The 19,127-nt window shown below is 41.8% G+C and overlaps 1 protein-coding gene across 1 annotated transcript; it reads left to right on the top strand.

The window, feature by feature from the left end:
- The first annotated feature begins 7,535 nt into the window (after positions 1-7,535).
- LOC115003633 (adhesion G-protein coupled receptor F1-like) lies at positions 7,536-17,339 on the top strand. The gene is made up of 8 exons (XM_029425510.1): positions 7,536-7,590; positions 7,683-7,861; positions 8,772-8,939; positions 9,052-10,431; positions 10,553-10,594; positions 16,585-16,644; positions 16,864-16,930; positions 17,007-17,339. Exons 1-8 carry the CDS (start codon positions 7,536-7,538, stop codon positions 17,075-17,077), a joined length of 2,022 nt encoding a protein of 673 aa, XP_029281370.1. The 3' UTR covers positions 17,078-17,339.
- Positions 17,340-19,127: the final 1,788 nt, after the last annotated feature.

Raw genomic sequence — 19,127 nt, 5'->3', positions numbered from 1 at the left:
ATTGTACGGGAACATAGGTTCAAATTCCAGGTGAGGTCTTTAGCCAGGGACTTCATTGAGTGCGGGGTACGAAGCGAGGGATCATGTATTTTTCATTACATGAGTGACAGTGACAGTAAACCTGGACATTAACATTTATTGATGTGTTTATATCATTTTCATATATTTAGTCATTTATATTTTAGTCTCTGATTTTTGTACATGTTATCTGTGTCTGCGTTCTGCTATGCTAAGTCTATTTATACCGCAATAACGGATTGTTTTCTTTTACCATGAGGGGGCAGCAGATACAAGCTTTAGACGTAAGACTAAAGGGGACATAACGTCCTTATTATCAGGTAAATTCTTGTACTTTGGGTTTCTACTAGTACAGGGGTGGGCAATTAATTTTTACAAGCGGCCACATGAGAATCCCGAGCTGTGTTGGAGGGCCGAATCAACAATTAATTGAACTTAATTCTGCTCAACATTAATTTTCTCCCATTGTAAAAAGCAGTACATTATATATTTTGATTAGCTGCGACTAGTAATCTAAATAATAAGGATATTCTCTTCCAATAAATATATGAAATTATGGAGCGGGTCAAATAGGAAAATACTCCTAGAGAAGTAATAAACAGTAAAAACAATCATTACATCAGTATTTTATTTTTAACATGTTAATCTTCACAGACCAATACTGAAAAGGTGTTTTACAGTATGTAAAGATCAGCAATTAATCAACTTTATACAAAAAGTGCTTTTGATGTTTTTCAGTTCACTTTACTTGTTCAGTGAGAAAAGTCCAGTCTGTCTTGAGCTTGAACAAGTGCACTGAGATCTGGTTGAATGTCTGAGGTGGATATGCGCAGGACAGCTGATCATCAGTGATAGAGGATCTGTATCTGGATTTGTTGAACTTCATCACTGAGAATGTCTGTTCACATATGTAGGTAGATCCAAAGAGGACCAGAATCTTCTGAGCATGTCTCCTCATGTGTGGAAAGTTCTCCTCTTTCAGGGAAGAGTAAAACTCAGGCAGTGAGACTGACCCAAAGTGCTCTGACAGAAGTGTGTCAGACTGCAGGTCAATGAGCTGAACATCACTGGGTGCATCGTCCACATTGCATGTAAATGGGGGAAAAATCATGTGCATTTCATTCTCAACTGTTTTAAAGTCTTGAAATCGCCTCCAAAGCTCACCATGCAGTGCTTCTAACATGGATGAGTTCCTGTGGAGGTGATCAGCTAATGGTGTGGCTTCCTTCAGTGTTGGCAAGTGGGTGAGAATGTTATCCTCCATTTGGCTTGAAGCTGCAACTTTCTCATGAAAGCCTTCACTGCGCTGTACATTTCATGCACAAAAAGGCCCTTGCATTGCAGTTTGACATTTAGTTCATTCATTAGTGCAGTCACATCAACAGCAAAACCAAGGTCTGCCATCCAGTCTGCATCTGAAAGATGTGGGACATCTTTTCCTTTCTTCACAGAGAAGTCTTGACCCTTCTCTCAGGTCCCACACTCTTTGTCCAGGCTGAGCCACCTGACAGCGGCGTGGTAGCCTATGTCACGATGTTCAGTCTCATTTTCCTCCAAAAGGTGCAACAAACTGTCTGATTGTAAATCAAATCAAATTTATTTGTATAGCCCAATATCACAAATTATACATTTGTCTCAGTGTGCTTTACAGACTGTACAGGTTACAACATCCTCTGTCCTTAGACCCTCGCATCGCACAAGGAAAAACTTCCTAAAAGAAACCCCACAATTAAAAGGGGGAAAAATGGAAGAAACCTCAGGGAGAGCAACTGAGGAGGGATCCCTCTCCCAGGACGGACAGACGTGCAATAGATGTTGTGTGTACAGGATAAACAACATAGTACAAATACAACATTTGACAGAAATTATGTTGTTGAAAAAGGGAAAGTATGGATGAATCCAGGAAAATGTCAAAAAGGCTTCCCGGTGTCCAGCAGGACCAGGGCAGCAGGCGCTGTCACGATTCCTGATCCTGACGTAAACTCTATCAGTGGCAACCTGCCACATGAGAGATAGACACTCTGGGGATGATGCCCCGGATGATGAGTTAGTAACATACATTTACATAAATGCATACAGATAGAGAGGGAGAAGAAGAGAGAGGGAGGGGAGGAGAGAGGAAGAGAAGGAAGAGAGCAGGGAGGTGTCCCCCGGCAGTCTAAGCCTATAGCAGCATAACTAGGGGCTGATCCAGGGCAAACCTGAGCAAGCCCTAACTATAAGCTTTATCAAAAAGGAAACACTTTAGCCTGCTCTTAAATATGGAGAGGGTGTCTGCCTCCCGAACACAAACTGGAAGCTGGTTCCACTGGAGAGGAGCTTGATAGCTGAAGGCTCTGGCTCCCATTGTACTCTTAGAGACTCTAGGAACCACAAGTAACCCTGCAGTCTGGGAGCGCAATGCTCTAGTTGGTTTATAAGGTACAATGAGGTACAATATATTTGACAGCCCGTTATCCCGAAAACAAACCATTGTTCCAAAGGCCCATTACTCCATAAATACACTCTCTCAGTTCAAGGAACAGAAGCACAGGGTTGATTATTATGCATAATGATGTAGTTGAACCTTCTGTTATTTTATTTATGCGGCCAAGATTACTATAGCAAAGGACGCCCTAACCAATCTCACCTCTAATGCTTAAACAAATCAACAAAGGCAATCTGTACTTTGCTAATATAGCTAATCAGAGACAGAATATGGGATTATGTTTGTTGCAGCAAGAGTGTAAATGGGACAAATGGGCTATCGGTCCAGAAGATTGGGGCTCTGCAATAATGGCTTTTCAAAACAAACATGGTATTATTTTATTTAGCTGTCTATTTTAAACCTTGGACCTTTTTACAAGGGAAAATACTGTGTTCTTTTTTAAAGTTTGCAGCAAAGTTGAATTTGGGTTCCAGTGCCGCTGTGAGGATGACTACCTGTGGCCTTGTGACAAGTGCTCTACCTATGGGAAATGTGATGGTAATACAAACAACACATGTGGGTGCATCAAAGCTATTCCCATGGATTGACAGTACTGTCAGTCAACACACCATCATAGTGAGTACTTTGCTTGCACATTTACTAATATTTGATACTTTGATAACCATGACCATAACCGTTTATCATAACTCAGTGAAGTCTTGGAAAACGAGCATAACTGGCTTCTTGTGAGACACTTTTTAATCTCATTCCGATTACTGTGTCTCACTATGTAATTGCTGGCTTTCGAGTTATACAAAGATAGGAGCTTGCTTGAGTCAGAAGGAAACCTTTGGAAACACTGCCATCTGTTGTAGAGAATGCATAACTACACTGTAAAGTCATTTACTCATAAAATGACTCCACTCTTTTAAATATAACATCCAGTTAAGAATTGCAAGTTATATTCAAACTAGGGGTGTCACGATATACTAGTATTAATGTTAACTTTGATATTAAAGACATTAGATATGAATATCATGGTAATAATGCACATATGATAATATTGTGTAAATAATCCAGCATTCTTCTTGTATACAGACTCTCAACCCTCTTATACTTGTAAAAAGAGCAAAAACACGAAAATCAAATATTCTGACAGCCGTGATTCAAGCTCTTAAAGTGTGCATCTTATAAGTACAGTAGTAAATATCTTAGAAGTGTCACTCTCTATAGTTGTATCTATTCAGCAGCTACTCTTCTCTCTATTCCTGCTCACAGACTTTACAGCTTGTCCTCCGACAACAACTCCACCACCAACAAGTAAGACTAAGAAGACAGTATTTAATTTATGAAAACGCATAAAGACAAACACAGTGTTGAATACATGTGATACAGCTACGGTCTACATACTGTCTGTCCTCTGAAGAAAACGAAATGCAGGGCCTTATAGGGTGCCCTTCTGTTGGAGAGCCTTATTTTTTATCCGCCATTGGATTTGGTAATATTTTTTATTACCATCAAGAATGTCGTGAACCATGGTGATTTGAAAAAAACATACCTCTTAATTTAACAGTGTGAACCGACACTTGTATTCCTGTGTCACTGCAGTTGTGATAAGGCAACCTTGTAGAAAGGTGAAATAGAGACCTTGAGGGAAGTTGTCAGGATGTCGTTTGTTCGTTATTGCTAATATATCAACAGTACTTAATCTGGGTGTGAATCATTTTGTTTTCTATTGTGAAATGTAATATAAGATTTTAAAAAGGTTTTTTTTCAGATTCAACTCCTACTACTTTGCCACCTGTGAACACTACAACACCAACAATCTCAACAAGTGAGTGCTACTAAAAACGTGCTACCTTACTCTTCCATATTGGCAGCTATTGTCTTAGGTGACCGACTATATAATTTAATGCAAAGATTGATTGATTGACTCAGCATCTATTGCCAAAACACATCTAAACAGTGTTATGACTCGGACACAGGGAAGGAAGACTCAATTGCACGACTCCAGACACAAAGGTAGTGTACAATAAACAAAGGTTTACTTCCATAAATCAAAACAACAACTGAAAACTCTCACTAGGAGGACATACAAAACTATCAGATAAGCACACTTCATGGATCGCTGGTACGGGCATAGGCTCTGAACTGTCACAAGACAAAGGGAGACAGGACAATTTATACAAGAGGTGAGTGGGAACAGGTGGAAACAATCAGGGGCGGGGCAAACGCTGACGATGGCGGACACAAGACATGACACAAGGGAGGTGAACTCTACAAAATAAAACAGGAACAGAAATCTAGAGTCATGACAAACAGCTGCACCGTCAACAACAGTCAACCTTTAAAATCATTTGTAGACTACTTTTTCTTTTCCAAATGTTCTTAAAATGTCAACAACAGTTTATATAGCAACAGTTACCACAACACGCTTTTAAACGCTACTGTTCCAGTTGTGACATTTAGTGGCCATTAGCAGCCTGATATCCTGAAGAATTACGTTTCCATCCATCTGAACTGCATTGTCAAGTATGTTTAGAGGAAAACATATCTTGTCCCGGATTATGTTAGTTTTTGATCTATCACAGACGCGTTTCAAATCAGTCCTTGGAAGTCCGCGCAGGGAGAAGGACGAGGTACACGTGTGGCTCAAACAAAGACAGGACTTTCACCCAGGAGACCGTTGTTCCGCATTTGTGTGTTTTCTTTCAATTCACAACGTTAACCAAATGTTTAAAACTGTCACCGTAATCCAGGAGAATTCCCTCAAAACAGAAATGTGAATGTAGTTTAGTTGTAGAAAGGGTTGCCTTTCATATTCAAACATGACGTCAGGATTGCTTCATTGGTTCAAGGAAGAGGCAGTGATATGAAGGCACAAAGGAATGAATTTCAGAGTGCAAGTATTTCTTCTCTCAGTTCCTCAGCATGATGTCATTGGAGCTCCACATTTCAAACCTACACAGTCTAAGACCACTTAGCCAAGATGACACCTACCTGCATTCTTTTGGGTCCTAAAAGTAAAAACGTTACATTATGCTGTAATGTCTTGTACAGCCTTCTTCTCACTGCACCAACGTGCTTCTAAATCATTTCTGAGGACAGCATGTTTTACTTTCACTCGTTTTTTCTTGGCTCTATTAATTGTGCAAGTGTGGTCCCTCAGAAGGCCCCTTTATCACACAAGCTTTCTAACCTCTTGGATTGTTTTTTGGCTCCTTCCCATATACAAAGTATGAAGCTCAGTATGTCACAATTTAACAGATTGAATAATTAATTCTCTACCATTCAATGAATTACTACTTGAATATTGATTCTGCCTATTTAAATTCTGCCTACCACGTGATATCTCAAATCTGTGGTAGCAATGGATAACTTAATACATAGGTCTTCAACAGGGTGCTGCAGGGGGGGTCGCAAAATTGTTTGTAGATAAAGCAAATTAATAAAAGAAATTGCGAAGGGCAGGACTTCGCTCCCGACACACACACCTACAGTCAGAGACAGAGGGGAGGAAAGGAGAGGGGTGAACTAAAAGAAGTTTGCGCCATGCACCCCCCCGTCACACGGACCTCTTCAAGCCTCTTCTATATAATATATACAGTAGGGGGTCCCTGCTCCTTGCTACACCAGTTCAGGGGTCCTTGGCCTGAAAAACGTTGAAGACCCCTGGCTTAATAGGATATGAACACTTTTGAGATAAATACTTTTAAATACCCTTGATCTTCACGGGTAATGCAAACAAATAATAGCCACATTACACATACACATTTTACACCACCACTTTGGCTTGTGTTTGTTCTTACAGAAAAGGAAGCATAATTGCAGACTTTTTTGTTCAGACAACACAAGTTAACTCATCGCAAGTGTCTGTAGTAAATAAAAGACTTCTAGATGCGTTACGGTCTATTGCTCCTGTCATTGGCTCAGTTTCTGCATTCTACAACAGTAAGTTCAAAGAAGCTAGTAGGTAATTACTTTTCAATTAACTTGATTGAATTCCAAACTGATATTTTATTTACTTTCTCCAAAGGTCCAAAATCAATCAGCATTACCTCCCCCACCCCCGCTTATACTGGTACAACCATGATGCTGAAGTGTGAGCCATCAATAGAGCTTAATGTGGGAAGAATGTCTGGTTCCGAGTGGAAATTTGGAGGAAGTGTTATTAAAGAGAATACACGTAGGGTAATAACCACTTCTAGCCGGAATTCAATTCTTACGGTTAAGGACGTCAACCTTCTTGACATTGGTAAGTCAAAGTTAGCTGAATTAGTTAATTACTAAGAAATCAGTAACCAGGAAATCACTATACAATTACTGCAGTATTTACCCAACACCATATAAAGTTCTAAATGCCATGACACTGTGAAACAAGTTCACATATATCCTAGTTTAAGATTAATATTATATTTCATCAGAATATTGTGAAAAAGCATAAACATTGTGTTAGAGTAAAATTAAGTATTTTCTATTAAAGTTTATAGATAAATTAATTCCTTGCTTAGACTATCATATCTGTATTACAAATAAGAGACAATATCTTACATTAAATTACATCCACCAATAATACACAAATACTGTCAATGTATCGGTATTTAGTCACAGCTATAGTAAAATACTGGCATGTGATCATTCTTTTATTTTACAGTATACCAATGCAATCTTTAATACTTCTCTTCCTCACAGGACCTTACGAATGTACTCTGAAGGGCGAAGTAATAACTTTCAAACAAAATACAGATGTGACAAGAGATGATATCATACAAGCTCCCATTATACAATCACGGAGTCAAGTTAATGTTAAATGCGAGGGGACAACGGAACAAGCATCACTTCAGTGTTGAGTGCAGTCCCCCTATAAGGTCCAGTGGTTCAATGAGGACTTAGTTGAACTCAACTGTAAGTATGAAGTGATGGAGAAAAACGCCTTAATGTTATCACACTGAAAAGCTGGACACATCCATTAACAGTTTGTTTTATTATCAACACGTGTTAAATGTTCACAGCTGACACTACTAGCAATGGAGAAAGCTTTTGCATGACGTATAATCGCAACCTGGAGAGCTGCAGCGAAACAACGACACTACGTTTTATTTGTAAGGCAATGGTCAATGGCAGAGATTTTCAAAGGACAACAGTATTGAACATTTTCAAAGAAGGTAAGAGTAACATATTAAATTGTACTGTTCCATAGCTGTTTGTTTTTTTACAATATTTTTGTGTAACACTAATTGATTGCATATCTCTTCAGCTATTGTATGTGATGATGAGCAGTATGGGACTGGACCAGAAGGCAGCACATCAAGCATCGGATGCGATATAGGTCAAGAGGGAATGAAGACTGCGGTGTGTCAGACAGATGGAGAGTGGAAACTTTTGGAGGACACCTGCATCATAACAGAATTCAAGAATTTACTCCTTAGTTCAGAGGTTGGTGATCAGCTGAGAATAACACTTCATCCCCATTTGAAATCTCTGGAACATACAGTATACCATACTGACAAATATTATTTATTAACACCAAAAGAGCTTTCACACATGCATCAACATCCACACAACAGCGCAGCCACGTTCGCTAAACGCCACTATGGGACTTCTTGGTATGTTTGGTATGAATTTATTATCATTTTGATTTGAAAGCCTCTCACCGTCTCCCGTGCTGCAGTACCACTCTCTGCCTGAACGGTTACTGACATAAATATCGCTCTGACAGCATTGTTATTAACGCGTCTGCGTCTGTTTCTTGACTTAATCCAAGATAGTGTTGAAACTCAGGAAATTTGTTTGAAATTACAATTCCATGGTGAGGATATATGAGCAATCTTTTTTCAACTGTCAAATGTCTGGCCCTTAGCTTTCTTCAAATCTGGCCCCCTGAACAAAATAGTTGAATTGCGTCGGCCAGTCTGAACTTGGACTTGCTTTCTGAACCTGGGGCATGTATATTTAACTGGGCTTTGACTTTATTAAAGGCCAAAACATAAAACATTTTCATGGCATCCTTTGCACTTATGATGTGTACACTGTAGCGTTGCTCCCGTAAATGCCTGCATAGACTCACTTCAAAACCCAAAAAGCAGCGGCACGGGCACATCCCGAACAGGCACTGAACTAGTTTAAGTAAATATTGTATTCGACTAACAAGGTCAGATACCAAATATCAAAGGACTGGGACATCCCTAATACCACAGCACTCGTGTGACCTAAAGGTTGCACAGCTGTTGTCTGTAACAGTTTGTAGTTGTCAGATAGAAACAGCTCTGCATTTTTCATGAATATCTCACATTGATTAAAATATAGTGTCACACGTTTTTGTGATTTTAATATTTCTTTCTTTCAGGATTTGATTGTGGACGATGTGGCAAATTTTGTGGCAAATCTAAGTGACACTGTCGGAGAATTTAAAGAACAAATTGTAAATTCAACTGCAACCATATCAGCTATCGTTGAGATCCTAGACAACATTGCAGCGCTTAACATTCAGGAAGTCAGTAGAGATAGCATGCAGGTAGGTTAAACTTTCCCATCTTTAGCATCTTAGTTAAGCGTATATTTTATGTCAACAAATCAATTTTTTGACTAGGTTGTATTCTCACAATGAAATGTCTCTTCATCCACAGGATATCCTTGACACAGTTGATGTCATCGTTGGTGATGACTCGAGAGAGTCCTGGGTAGTTTTGAATGCAAATGAAACCCGCAATGTGAGCTCAAAATTACTGTCTTCAATGGAGATCCTCTCTGACGTATTGATCGGAACTTTTTCCATTGCCACTGAACGGATCTTCCTCGACAGAACCACATTTAACAACTCCTTTAAGGCAGATCTGAATAACAGCGTTGTCCTTGACATTCCAAACACCGACATTAGCAACATCCCTATCACCACCATTACCTTCTTTACCCTTAATATTGTTATGCCCGCACGAAACACCAGCTTTAACATCAACACCAACAGCAATGACACCCTCCCCGATAATGCCATCAACGCTGCTGTGGTGCTAGTCAAATTAAATGCAACAATTCAGAATGTAACTCTGAGCTACAGCAAGTTAAATCAGTCCCTGTCACTACATCCCCAGTGCGTCTTCTGGAACTTCACACTCTTAAATAATCTGGGTGCCTGGGATGATGAGGGGTGTGAGTTTATTTCTGAAATAAACAACACTGTAACCTGCAGATGCAACCATCTCACCTCCTTTTCAATTCTGATGGCAACAGACATCCCTCGAGCAGTGAGAGAAGCCTTGGAAATAATCACTTATGTTGGAGTTGGGATTTTTCTGGCAAGTTTAGTTATATGTCTCATTATTGAAGGATACGTTTGGAAAGCCATTACTAGAAAGAGCACTGCCTTCATGCGTCATGTTTCCATCATTAACACTGCCCTGTCTCTGTTGATCGCTGACATCTGTTTTATCATTGGTGCCTCTATTTCTAAGAACCTAGAGGAGGACTATAAAGCTTCAGTTGAACCTTGCAGCACAATAACATTTTTTATGCACTTTTTCTACCTTGCTGTGTTCTTTTGGATGCTTGTCTCAGGCCTTCTGCTCTTTTACCGGACAGTCATGGTCTTCTCCCACATGTCCAAGTCAACCATGTTGGCGATAGGCTTCATATTGGGCTACGGGGCCCCTCTGATCATTGCTGTTATTACTGTTGCTGTCACAGCACCACAAGATGGATACATCAGCAAAAACAATGTCTGTTGGCTCAACTGGTCTCCGACAAAAGCCCTGCTGGCCATGGTGATACCTGCATTAACTGTAGTTTTCATCAACATAATAATCGTAATCGTGGTATTGTTCAAAATGCTGAGAAGAGGTGTGGGAGATGTCGCCCAAAACGATGAAAAGCAGACGCTGGTGGTCATATTAAGGTGTGTGGTTATTTTGACACCTTTATTTGGACTGACCTGGTCTTTAGGAGTGGGAACCATTGTAACATCAAACAACAACGGAATCCATATTACCTTTGCACTCTTCAATTCACTACAGGTATTTGCATCCATTAAAATACAAGATTGTAAAATTCTTACATGGCAGTATTTTTGTGTACTACATTTTATTTTTGTGATATGATGATAAAGAAATGTGCATGCCATCTGTTTCTCCTCAGGGTTTCTTCATTTTAGTGTTTGGGACACTATTTGATTCAAAGGTATGTTGACTTCAAAATAATAATTTAGGAAATACACTTATTTATTTGGGGAAAGATGATCGATACCTCTTTGACAGTTGTGGTGGAAGTATTGAAACCCTTCATTTAAGTAAAGGTAGCAATACTACAATGTAGAAATACTCCATTATGACATATTGTGATATCCTGCATTCAAAATTATTCTTAAGTGAAAGTACAGAAGTTTTATGATCAAAATGTACTTAAAGTATACACAAATTAAAGTACTCCTTATGGAGCAGAAGGGCTCATATCAATGTTATGTTAGAAATTCCATAATGGGATTATTATGATGCATAAGAGCAACATAATGTAGCATTTGCATATTACTAAACCCTGTTCCGTTCCCTGCCCGCCCGGCTTCTGGCACAACACCGGCATTGCTGCCCGCCAAATAGTAACGTGATGTTGCTTTAATGTGTAAGCAGGCTCTATTTATGAGCATTCGTTTTGTGTCTCACATTGGAAACGCCTATGGCGTGACCTCATCAGAAGCTACTGTTGTATTCTGCCACCCAGGAATGGCAGGAATCAGGCACATCAGTGTCAAGGAGAGTTGAGACCATTCCCCTATTAACGCTGGAAACTACGCTGCCAGTCATTCAAAAATATTTTCTTGCTACGACCAAAACATTTCTTTCCTGGACTTTACTGTCGTTTGATATGAGAGAAAACTCGGCCATAGGGTAATTTGTTCTCGCTGTGTTTAGTTACTTGAGCTTTCAGCAGCTAGCCAAACTGAATGGTAACACTTTGTGTGGACAGAAGTAGAAAGTAGAATAATTTTCCCAAAATATTGATGGCTTCACTTGGCTAATGCATTACAGAGTAGCAATACTCCCGCTGTATAACCCGCCTAGAAGTGGCAACACTCCAAATCGGATTTTGCTATCCCCTAGCCACACCGGGTTAGCAATTGGAACACACAGGTACAGCGTAACATTAGGTGAGCATTTTGGAATGACTGGCAGCCTAGTGTAAAGCCTTTTTATAGGGGGAGGGTCTCCACCCTCCTTAACACTAACATGCTTTATTCCAGCCAATCCTGGCTGGCACAATGCAATGCAATGTTGAGCTTCCCAATGTGAGACACTCACTCATGCTACTCAGAGAACCTCAGAGAACTCAAAGTTATTACTGTTGTCGTTGGCCGAGGTGGAGCTCATTTTAACTACTTTACACGCAATCCGTTGTTTTTTATGTAATCTGCAAAGTAACTGTTAATTATCAAATAATAGTAGTGGACTACAAAGTACAATATATATATATATTTATAAAACGGACATGCCAAATCAAGCAATCTGATTGGTTCTTAGCCGTGATATAATGTGTGCATATCATGGGTAGAATTGTAGTTACTTTTCACAACAAGTCAGTATCCCTCCGCGTCTGAGAAAAAGCTACAGCTGTTAAATTACGTCCATCCATCCATCCATCCATCGTCTACCGCTTATCCGGGATCGGGTCGCGGGGGCAGCAGCTCCAGTAAGGAACCCCAATCTTCCCTTCTCCAGGCCACATCCTCCAGCTCCGACTGGGGGATCCTGAGGCGTTCCCAGGCCAGTGAGGAGATATAATCTCTCCATCGAGTCCTGGGGTCTCCTCCCAGCTGGACGTGCCTGGAACACCTCCCTAGGGAGGCGCCCAGGTGGCATCCTTACTAGATGCCCGAACCACCTCAACTGGCTCCTTTCAACGTAAAGGAGCAGCGGCTCTACTCCGAGTCTCTCACGGATGGCTGAGCTTCTCACACTATCTCTAAGGGAGACGCCAGCCACCCGTCTGAGAAAACCCATTTCGGCCGCTTGTACCCGTGATCTCGTTCTTTCGGTCATGACCCAGCCTTCATGACCATAGGTGAGGGTAGGAACGAAGATCGACCGGTATATTGAGAGCTTTGCCTTCTGGCTCAGCTCTCTTTTCGTCACAACGGTGCGGTAAAGTGACTGTAATACCGCCCCCGCTGCTCCGATTCTCCGGCCAATCTCTCGCTCCATTGTCCCCTCACTCGCGAACAAGACCCCGAGGTACTTAAACTCCTTCACTTGGGGTAATGGCTCATTCCCTACCCGGAGTAGGCAATCCACCGGTTTCCTGCTGAGAGCCATGGCCTCAGATTTGGAGGTGCTGATCCTCATCCCAACCGCTGCACACTCGGCTGCGAACCGATCCAGTGACTGTTGAAGGTCACAGACCGATGATGCCATAAGGACCACATCATCTGCAAAGAGCAGCGATGAGATCCTCAGGTCACCGAACTGCAACCCCTCTCCTCCACGACTACGCCTCGATCACGAACAGGATTGGTGATAAAGTGCAGCCCTGGCGGAGGCCAACATTCACGGGAAACGAGTCTGACTTACTGCCGAGTATCCGGACACAACTCTCGCTTTGGGCGTACAGGGATTGGATGGCCCTCAAAAGTGACCCCCTCACCCCATACTCCCGCAACACCTCCCACAGTATCACCCGGGGGACCCGGTCATACGCCTTCTCCAGATCCACAAAACACACCGGATGGGCGTACTCCCAGGCCCCCTCCAGGATCCTTGCAAGAGTAAAGAGTTGGTCTGTTGTTCCACGACCAGGACGGAATCTGCATTGTTCCTCTTCAGAGGTTCGACTACCGCTCGAACCCTCCTTTCCAGTACCTTGGAGTAGACTTTACCAGGGAGGCTGAGAAGTGTGATACCCCTGTAGTTGGCACACACTCTCTGGTCCCTCTTTTTAAATAGGGGAACCACCACCCCGGTCTGCCAACCCCTAGGCACTGTCCCAGACTTCCACGCAATGTTGATGAGGCGTGTCAACCAAGACAGCCGCTCAACACCCAAAGCCTTCAGCATTTCTGGACGGATCTCATCAACCCCTGCGACTTTGCAACTGTGGAGTTGTTTGACTACCTCAGTGACTTCCATCAGGGAAATTGACGATGATCCCCCATCAGCTTCCAGCTCTGCCTCAACCATAGAGTTAGTCGGATTCAGGAGTTCCTCAAAGTGCTCCTTCCAGCGGCCGATAACCTTCTCAGTTGAAGTCAGCAGGGTCCCACCCTTGCTGTACACAGCTTGGATGGTTCCTCGCTTCCCCCTCCTGAGGTGCCGGATGGTTTTCCAGAAGCACCTTGGTGCCGACCGAAAGTCCTTCTCCATAGCTTCTCCGAACTTCTCCCACACCCGCTGCTTTGCCTCTGACACGGCAGAAGCTGCCGCCCTTCTAGTCCTTCGATACCCTGCAACTGTTTCCGGAGTCCTCCCGGATAACATAACCCGGAAGGACTCCTTCTTCAGTCGGACGGCTTCCCTGACCACCGGGGTCCACCACGGTGTTCGAGGGTTACCGCCCCTTGAGGCACCTAAGACCTTAAGACCACAGCTCATCACCGCAGCTTCAGCAATAGAGGTTTTGAACATCGCCCACTCAGGTTCAATGCCCCCAACCTCCACAGGGATGGCTGAAAAGCTCCGCCGGAGGTGTGAGTTAAAGATCCCCAGGACAGGGGCTTCCTCCAGACGTTCCCAGTTCACCCGCACTACCCGTTTGGGTTTACCAGGTCTGTCCAGAGTCTTCCCCCACCCCTTGATCCAACTCACCACCAGATGGTGATCAGTCGAAAGCTCCGCCCCTCTCTTCACCCGAGTGTCCAAAACATGCGGCCTCAGATCAGATGATACGATTACGAAATTGATCATTGACCTTTGGCCTAGGGTGCTCTGGTACCACGTGCACTTATGAGCATCCTTATGTTCGAACATTGTGTTTGTTATGGCCATTCCATGACTAGCACAGAAGTCCAACAACAAACGACCGTTCAGGTTTAGATCAGGGAGGCCCTTCCTCCCAATCACGCCTCTCCAGGTGTCTCCATCGTTTTCCACGTGTGCGTTGAAGTCTCCCAGCAAGACTACGGAGTCCCCTACTGGAGCCCCCTGCAGGGCTCCATTCAGGGTCTCCAAGAAGGCCGAATACTCAGAACTGCGGTTTGGGGCATAGGCACAAACAACAGTCAGAGTTTTCCCCCCCATAACCCGAAGGCATAGGGAGGCGACCCTCTCGTCCACCGGGATAAACTCCAACGTAGCGGCGCTCAGCCGGGGGCTAGTGAGTATCCCCACCCCGGCCCGACGCCTCACACCTTGGGCAACTCCGGAGAAGAATAGAGTCCAACCCCTATCCAGGAGTACGGTTCCAGAGCCAAGACTGTGCGTGGAGGTAAGCCCCACCAGATCCAACTGGTAGCGATCCATCTCCCGCACTAGTTCCGGCTCCTTCCCCCACAGAGAGGTGACGTTCCACGTCCCCAGAGCCAGCCTCTGCTGCCCGGGTCTGGTCCGTCGAGGTCCCTGACCATCACTGCCACCCGTGTGACAGCGCACCCGACCCCAGCGTTTTTTCCCATGAGTGGTGGGCCCACAGGATGGATGGATGGGAGGCACCACGTAGCTTCTTCGGGCTGTGCCCGACCGGGCTCCGTGGCAAACCCGGCCACCAGGCGCTCGCTGTCGGGCCCTCCCTCTGGGCCTGGCTCCAGACGGGGGCCCCGGGCTTCCTCCGGGCAGGGTCTCTCCTTTCCTTTCCCTTTCTTTCATGAAGTCATTTTTGAACCATTCTTAGTCTGGCCCCTCACCTGAGACCAATTTGCCTTGGGAGACCCTACCAGGAGCACTAGGCTCCAGACAACACAGCTCTCAGGTTCATAGGGACACACAAACCTCTCCACCACGATAAGGTGATGGTTCCCAGAGAGGTTAAATTACGTCTGTTAGTTTATTGATTAAGTACAATTACACACCTAGTACAACCTTACAGACTTGGTACACTGTTCTAAACAAGTCACCACGCAATACAAGGGTTGATTTACATACCGTCTTGCTTCCATTTTCATTAAATCCGCTGTTTTCCGGCTCTATTTCTCCACGGTGTGTGTGTATTCGCTCAGAACAAAGGCGCTGTTTCGCGGGCTTCTGGGAGGGCCGTAAGTGAAGTTACCGTAATGATATGTGATGTAAAGCGCAGAGTCTCAGCTTTCAGAAACCGTTAAAATATTTTCGATTGCGTAAACTATGGCATAATTACGGTAATCCAAAACTTTGCTTGCAATCGCCAACACATTTGGTGTTAAAGGGAAACAAATTTACAAAGCTTTACTCTGGAGGAGTGGATTGATCAGTGCCTATCTCCAGAGAAAAAAGCCCCTAAAAGACGACATGCAGAGCTACGTGAAGAGCAGGTAGACCAAATAATCGATCAACGTTGTCTGTCTAATATGTTCGCTAGCTGTTAGTGTTGTTGCATAGCAACCACCTCCCACTATGTTTTGTGCAGAAGGCAACGGAGGGACTATTTTATATTAAACATCATTATTTAATAATAAAAACTATTTAAATTGGAGTGTGTATTTTTCTTTCATATTGCCCCACTTGGTAACCGTTTTATAAAAACAATAGCTCACTTCAGACCGTGATATATGCTCATTATATCACAGTTAAGGGGGTTGTACCACGCCCCTTAACTGTGATATAATGATCATATACCACGGTCTGTCGTGAGCTATTGCTTAAATATAATATATAAAGTAGTATAATATTTCTCTCAGAAATGTAGTGGAATAGACAATACTTAAGTCAAGTACAAGTACCTCAAAAGTGTACAGTACAATAGTACAGTACTTGAGAAGATCTACTCAGGTACTTTCCACCATTGCCACTTGTCACGTGTATGCACGTTAAGTAGAGCTAGAGGCAGAAAGCAATTAGTTTAGCTTATCATAGTGACTGGGAGCAGTTGGCTCTGTACACAATCTGCCTACCAACACAAAATAAGTCAGTCAATCAAAAGCAAATGAGGTTATTTCCCAAAATGTCAAACTATTGTAATTTTAAAGTGTTAATCTTGCTAAATATTTCCTAATATTGCACAGTCGTTGAATACTATTGATTTTGACATTGACATGAATTTGATTGTGCCTGTAGATCCGTTCTATCCTCTCAAGGAAATTCCCTACAACAAGCACAACCTCTAATACAACAAGAGTAAGTGATTTGTTTTTTGTTTTTAAATGTACCAAAACTATTGCATACATGTTTAGTTTATACAGGTTTACTTTGCAGGTGTTCTCAATGTATTCTACCTGTAGTTAAATCTACATTTTGGATAAATGCTACAGACATTATTACGATCAATCTCAATGAAAATATGCAAGAGTGTTTCCTGCAATCACTTAATGTTCTACTTTTCTTTTTCTACTCTAGAGTACAAGTGGTGGCATTTCCTCTCTCAGTGGACTAAACTGGATACGTCGATTGCGTAGAAGCAAGTTGTTGTTCTAAATTCAGCAGTTTGTCCGTTTACTTGAATATGTTTTCTTATTAACTATTTGTCCTTTGTCTTTCAGATATCTACCGTATGTCAGAAGCTACAAACTCAAGAAGCACTGGTGCATCGGAGTCATTCACCAATATTTGAATCAATGCATCAAACTGTATATATACAATGTTTTTCATTAGGCCTACCGATTCAAAAGATCTGCCAGATATTATAAGATTTTTCAGTACATAATTAGAAACTTAAAAGTATACAGTTCACTGGGATGATATTGTAAAATCCGGTGCAACAAACATGAAAGACAGCATGGTCATTTTACTGTTCCCATTTCTTTAACGAGAAGCCTTCATAAAGCAAGTGTGACATATCTGAAATGTAAAGTTGAGTGACACAAAATTGTAAATAAAACTGCTATTATATATTATTTTGAATTGTGAAGTGTACTGCTGCTTGATCTGAGACTTGAAATGCACGAAAGTCAGAGAAAGGAACAAGTAGAGAAGGAACATATAATTATTGAATTTATCACAAATAGATCCTGAATAACTCAATCAATGACTGTCAGTAATGATAAGTTATCATATTTATGTACACTCAAGTCGGGAATTATACTGACTAGTTTCTAGGTTTTTAATGATTTGTTCAACATTACCATGGCTATGTCCATTTAAGTGAAGTAGAACATCATACTTCCTTTCTGAAAAGTAGCTAGTAAGGATTTAACAAAGTAACACTATTACCACTACTGCTACTACTTTACGGATTTTCCACTGAGTCTGTGCTATTGCAGTGTAGGCAGTTGAACACACAGAACAGACAGCGAGGCATGACCCACGGACTCTGCCTCTAATTGATTTTGTTATACTCACCCTAACCAATCTTACTCCTCATGCCTAAACCAAACCAACCAATGAAGGCAACGAGTTCTAGCCAATCAGAGGCATAGTAGGACGGGTCATGCCTCCGCCATAGTAGCAGAGTGTGTGTTTTTCGGAACAATGGATGTTTGTTTTAGGAGTAATGGACCATCGGATAAATGGACTTTGGCTCCAATGGGACATTTTTCAGACTTTTGGGATTTTCAGAACAATGGGCCTTTGGAATAATGGGCAGTCCCGACGGGGGCGCTTGCACACACACTGCGAAAATGAGGCAAAATATCTCTTTAAAGGACAAAACCTGTTAATAAATGTTATGACAAAGAACATGTAGTTAGCTTCTTTTAGATTGGGGAAGAAATTTAATTTTAGTGATAGTAGCAGTGTAGCTCAATAAAGCATGTTAGTTTACCTGCCAAATTGCAATTTCACAAGCACACCTCTGATCCTGCCATTTCTGGCATGCATTGTGCTCTTATAAACAATTTAATCATAAACACATTGGTTGTGTGAATGATGACAGGGCAAAAAATGAATTACAACGGCAGCAAGTTTTTTTTGCGTCATGTCCTGCCTCTTGCAGACCTCGCCCAAACCAAACACAGTATTTTATGTCCCTTTCCTATCTGGTGATCAGTCAGTTAAATTATGATTTCCATGAGTTTCAATGAATTTGCTTCCAGCTGACTACAGGATTGTACATCCTCATTGGGATGTTAAAAAATTAATGTTGGGTGTTTGTCGAGAGACAGATTAAACTAAGATTACTTTGTTTTCAAAAAATGTCATCAATTCCATAAAATATTTCACCTTTCAAAAATATTTTCAATTTGTTCAAAATTTGAAATAAGTTATCTTTTGGAAAAGATTTCACTTTTCAAAAATGACTTTGTTCCTGAATAATTGACCTCACTCTACAAAAAGGAATTTATTTCCGTAAAATTAGTAATTTTGCAAAAATGTCTTCACCTTTCAAAATCACTTAAATTTTGATAAATGACTTCACTTTTCAAGAATGAATTCACCTTCCGAATGTCATGTCAAAAAGATATCTTCACTTTGTTCATTTTCCAAAACGTTTCCTCACTTTCCAAAAAGGACTTGATTTGTGATAATTGACTTCCCTTTCAAAAAAGATGTTCGATAAATTACCTCAATTTCAAAAAAATTATACATTTCCGAAAAAACAAAAAAAATATTTTCATATAATTTCATATAATGCTGATAAACTAGTGCAGATGCAAACTATACAATCTTGCCAATACATACATATATTGTGGACTAGAAAATGAGGAGCAGGGGAGTGAGTGGGC

The sequence above is a fragment of the Cottoperca gobio genome, chromosome 24 (assembly GCF_900634415.1).
Source record: "Cottoperca gobio chromosome 24, fCotGob3.1, whole genome shotgun sequence".
Classification (NCBI taxonomy): Eukaryota; Metazoa; Chordata; class Actinopteri; order Perciformes; family Bovichtidae; genus Cottoperca; species Cottoperca gobio.
This window is presented reverse-complemented; position numbering and strand designations above follow the sequence as displayed.

Excerpts from the sequence above, each read along its gene's own strand:
- LOC115003633 (XM_029425510.1), top strand. The coding sequence starts at position 7,536 with ATGGTCAATGGCAGAGATTTTCAAAGGACAACAGTATTGAACATTTTC. Across the intron at positions 7,862-8,771 it reads ATTTACTCCTTAGTTCAGAG|GATTTGATTGTGGACGATGT; the intron begins GTTGGTGATCAG and ends TCTTTCTTTCAG. Across the intron at positions 10,432-10,552 it reads CACTCTTCAATTCACTACAG|GGTTTCTTCATTTTAGTGTT; the intron begins GTATTTGCATCC and ends GTTTCTCCTCAG.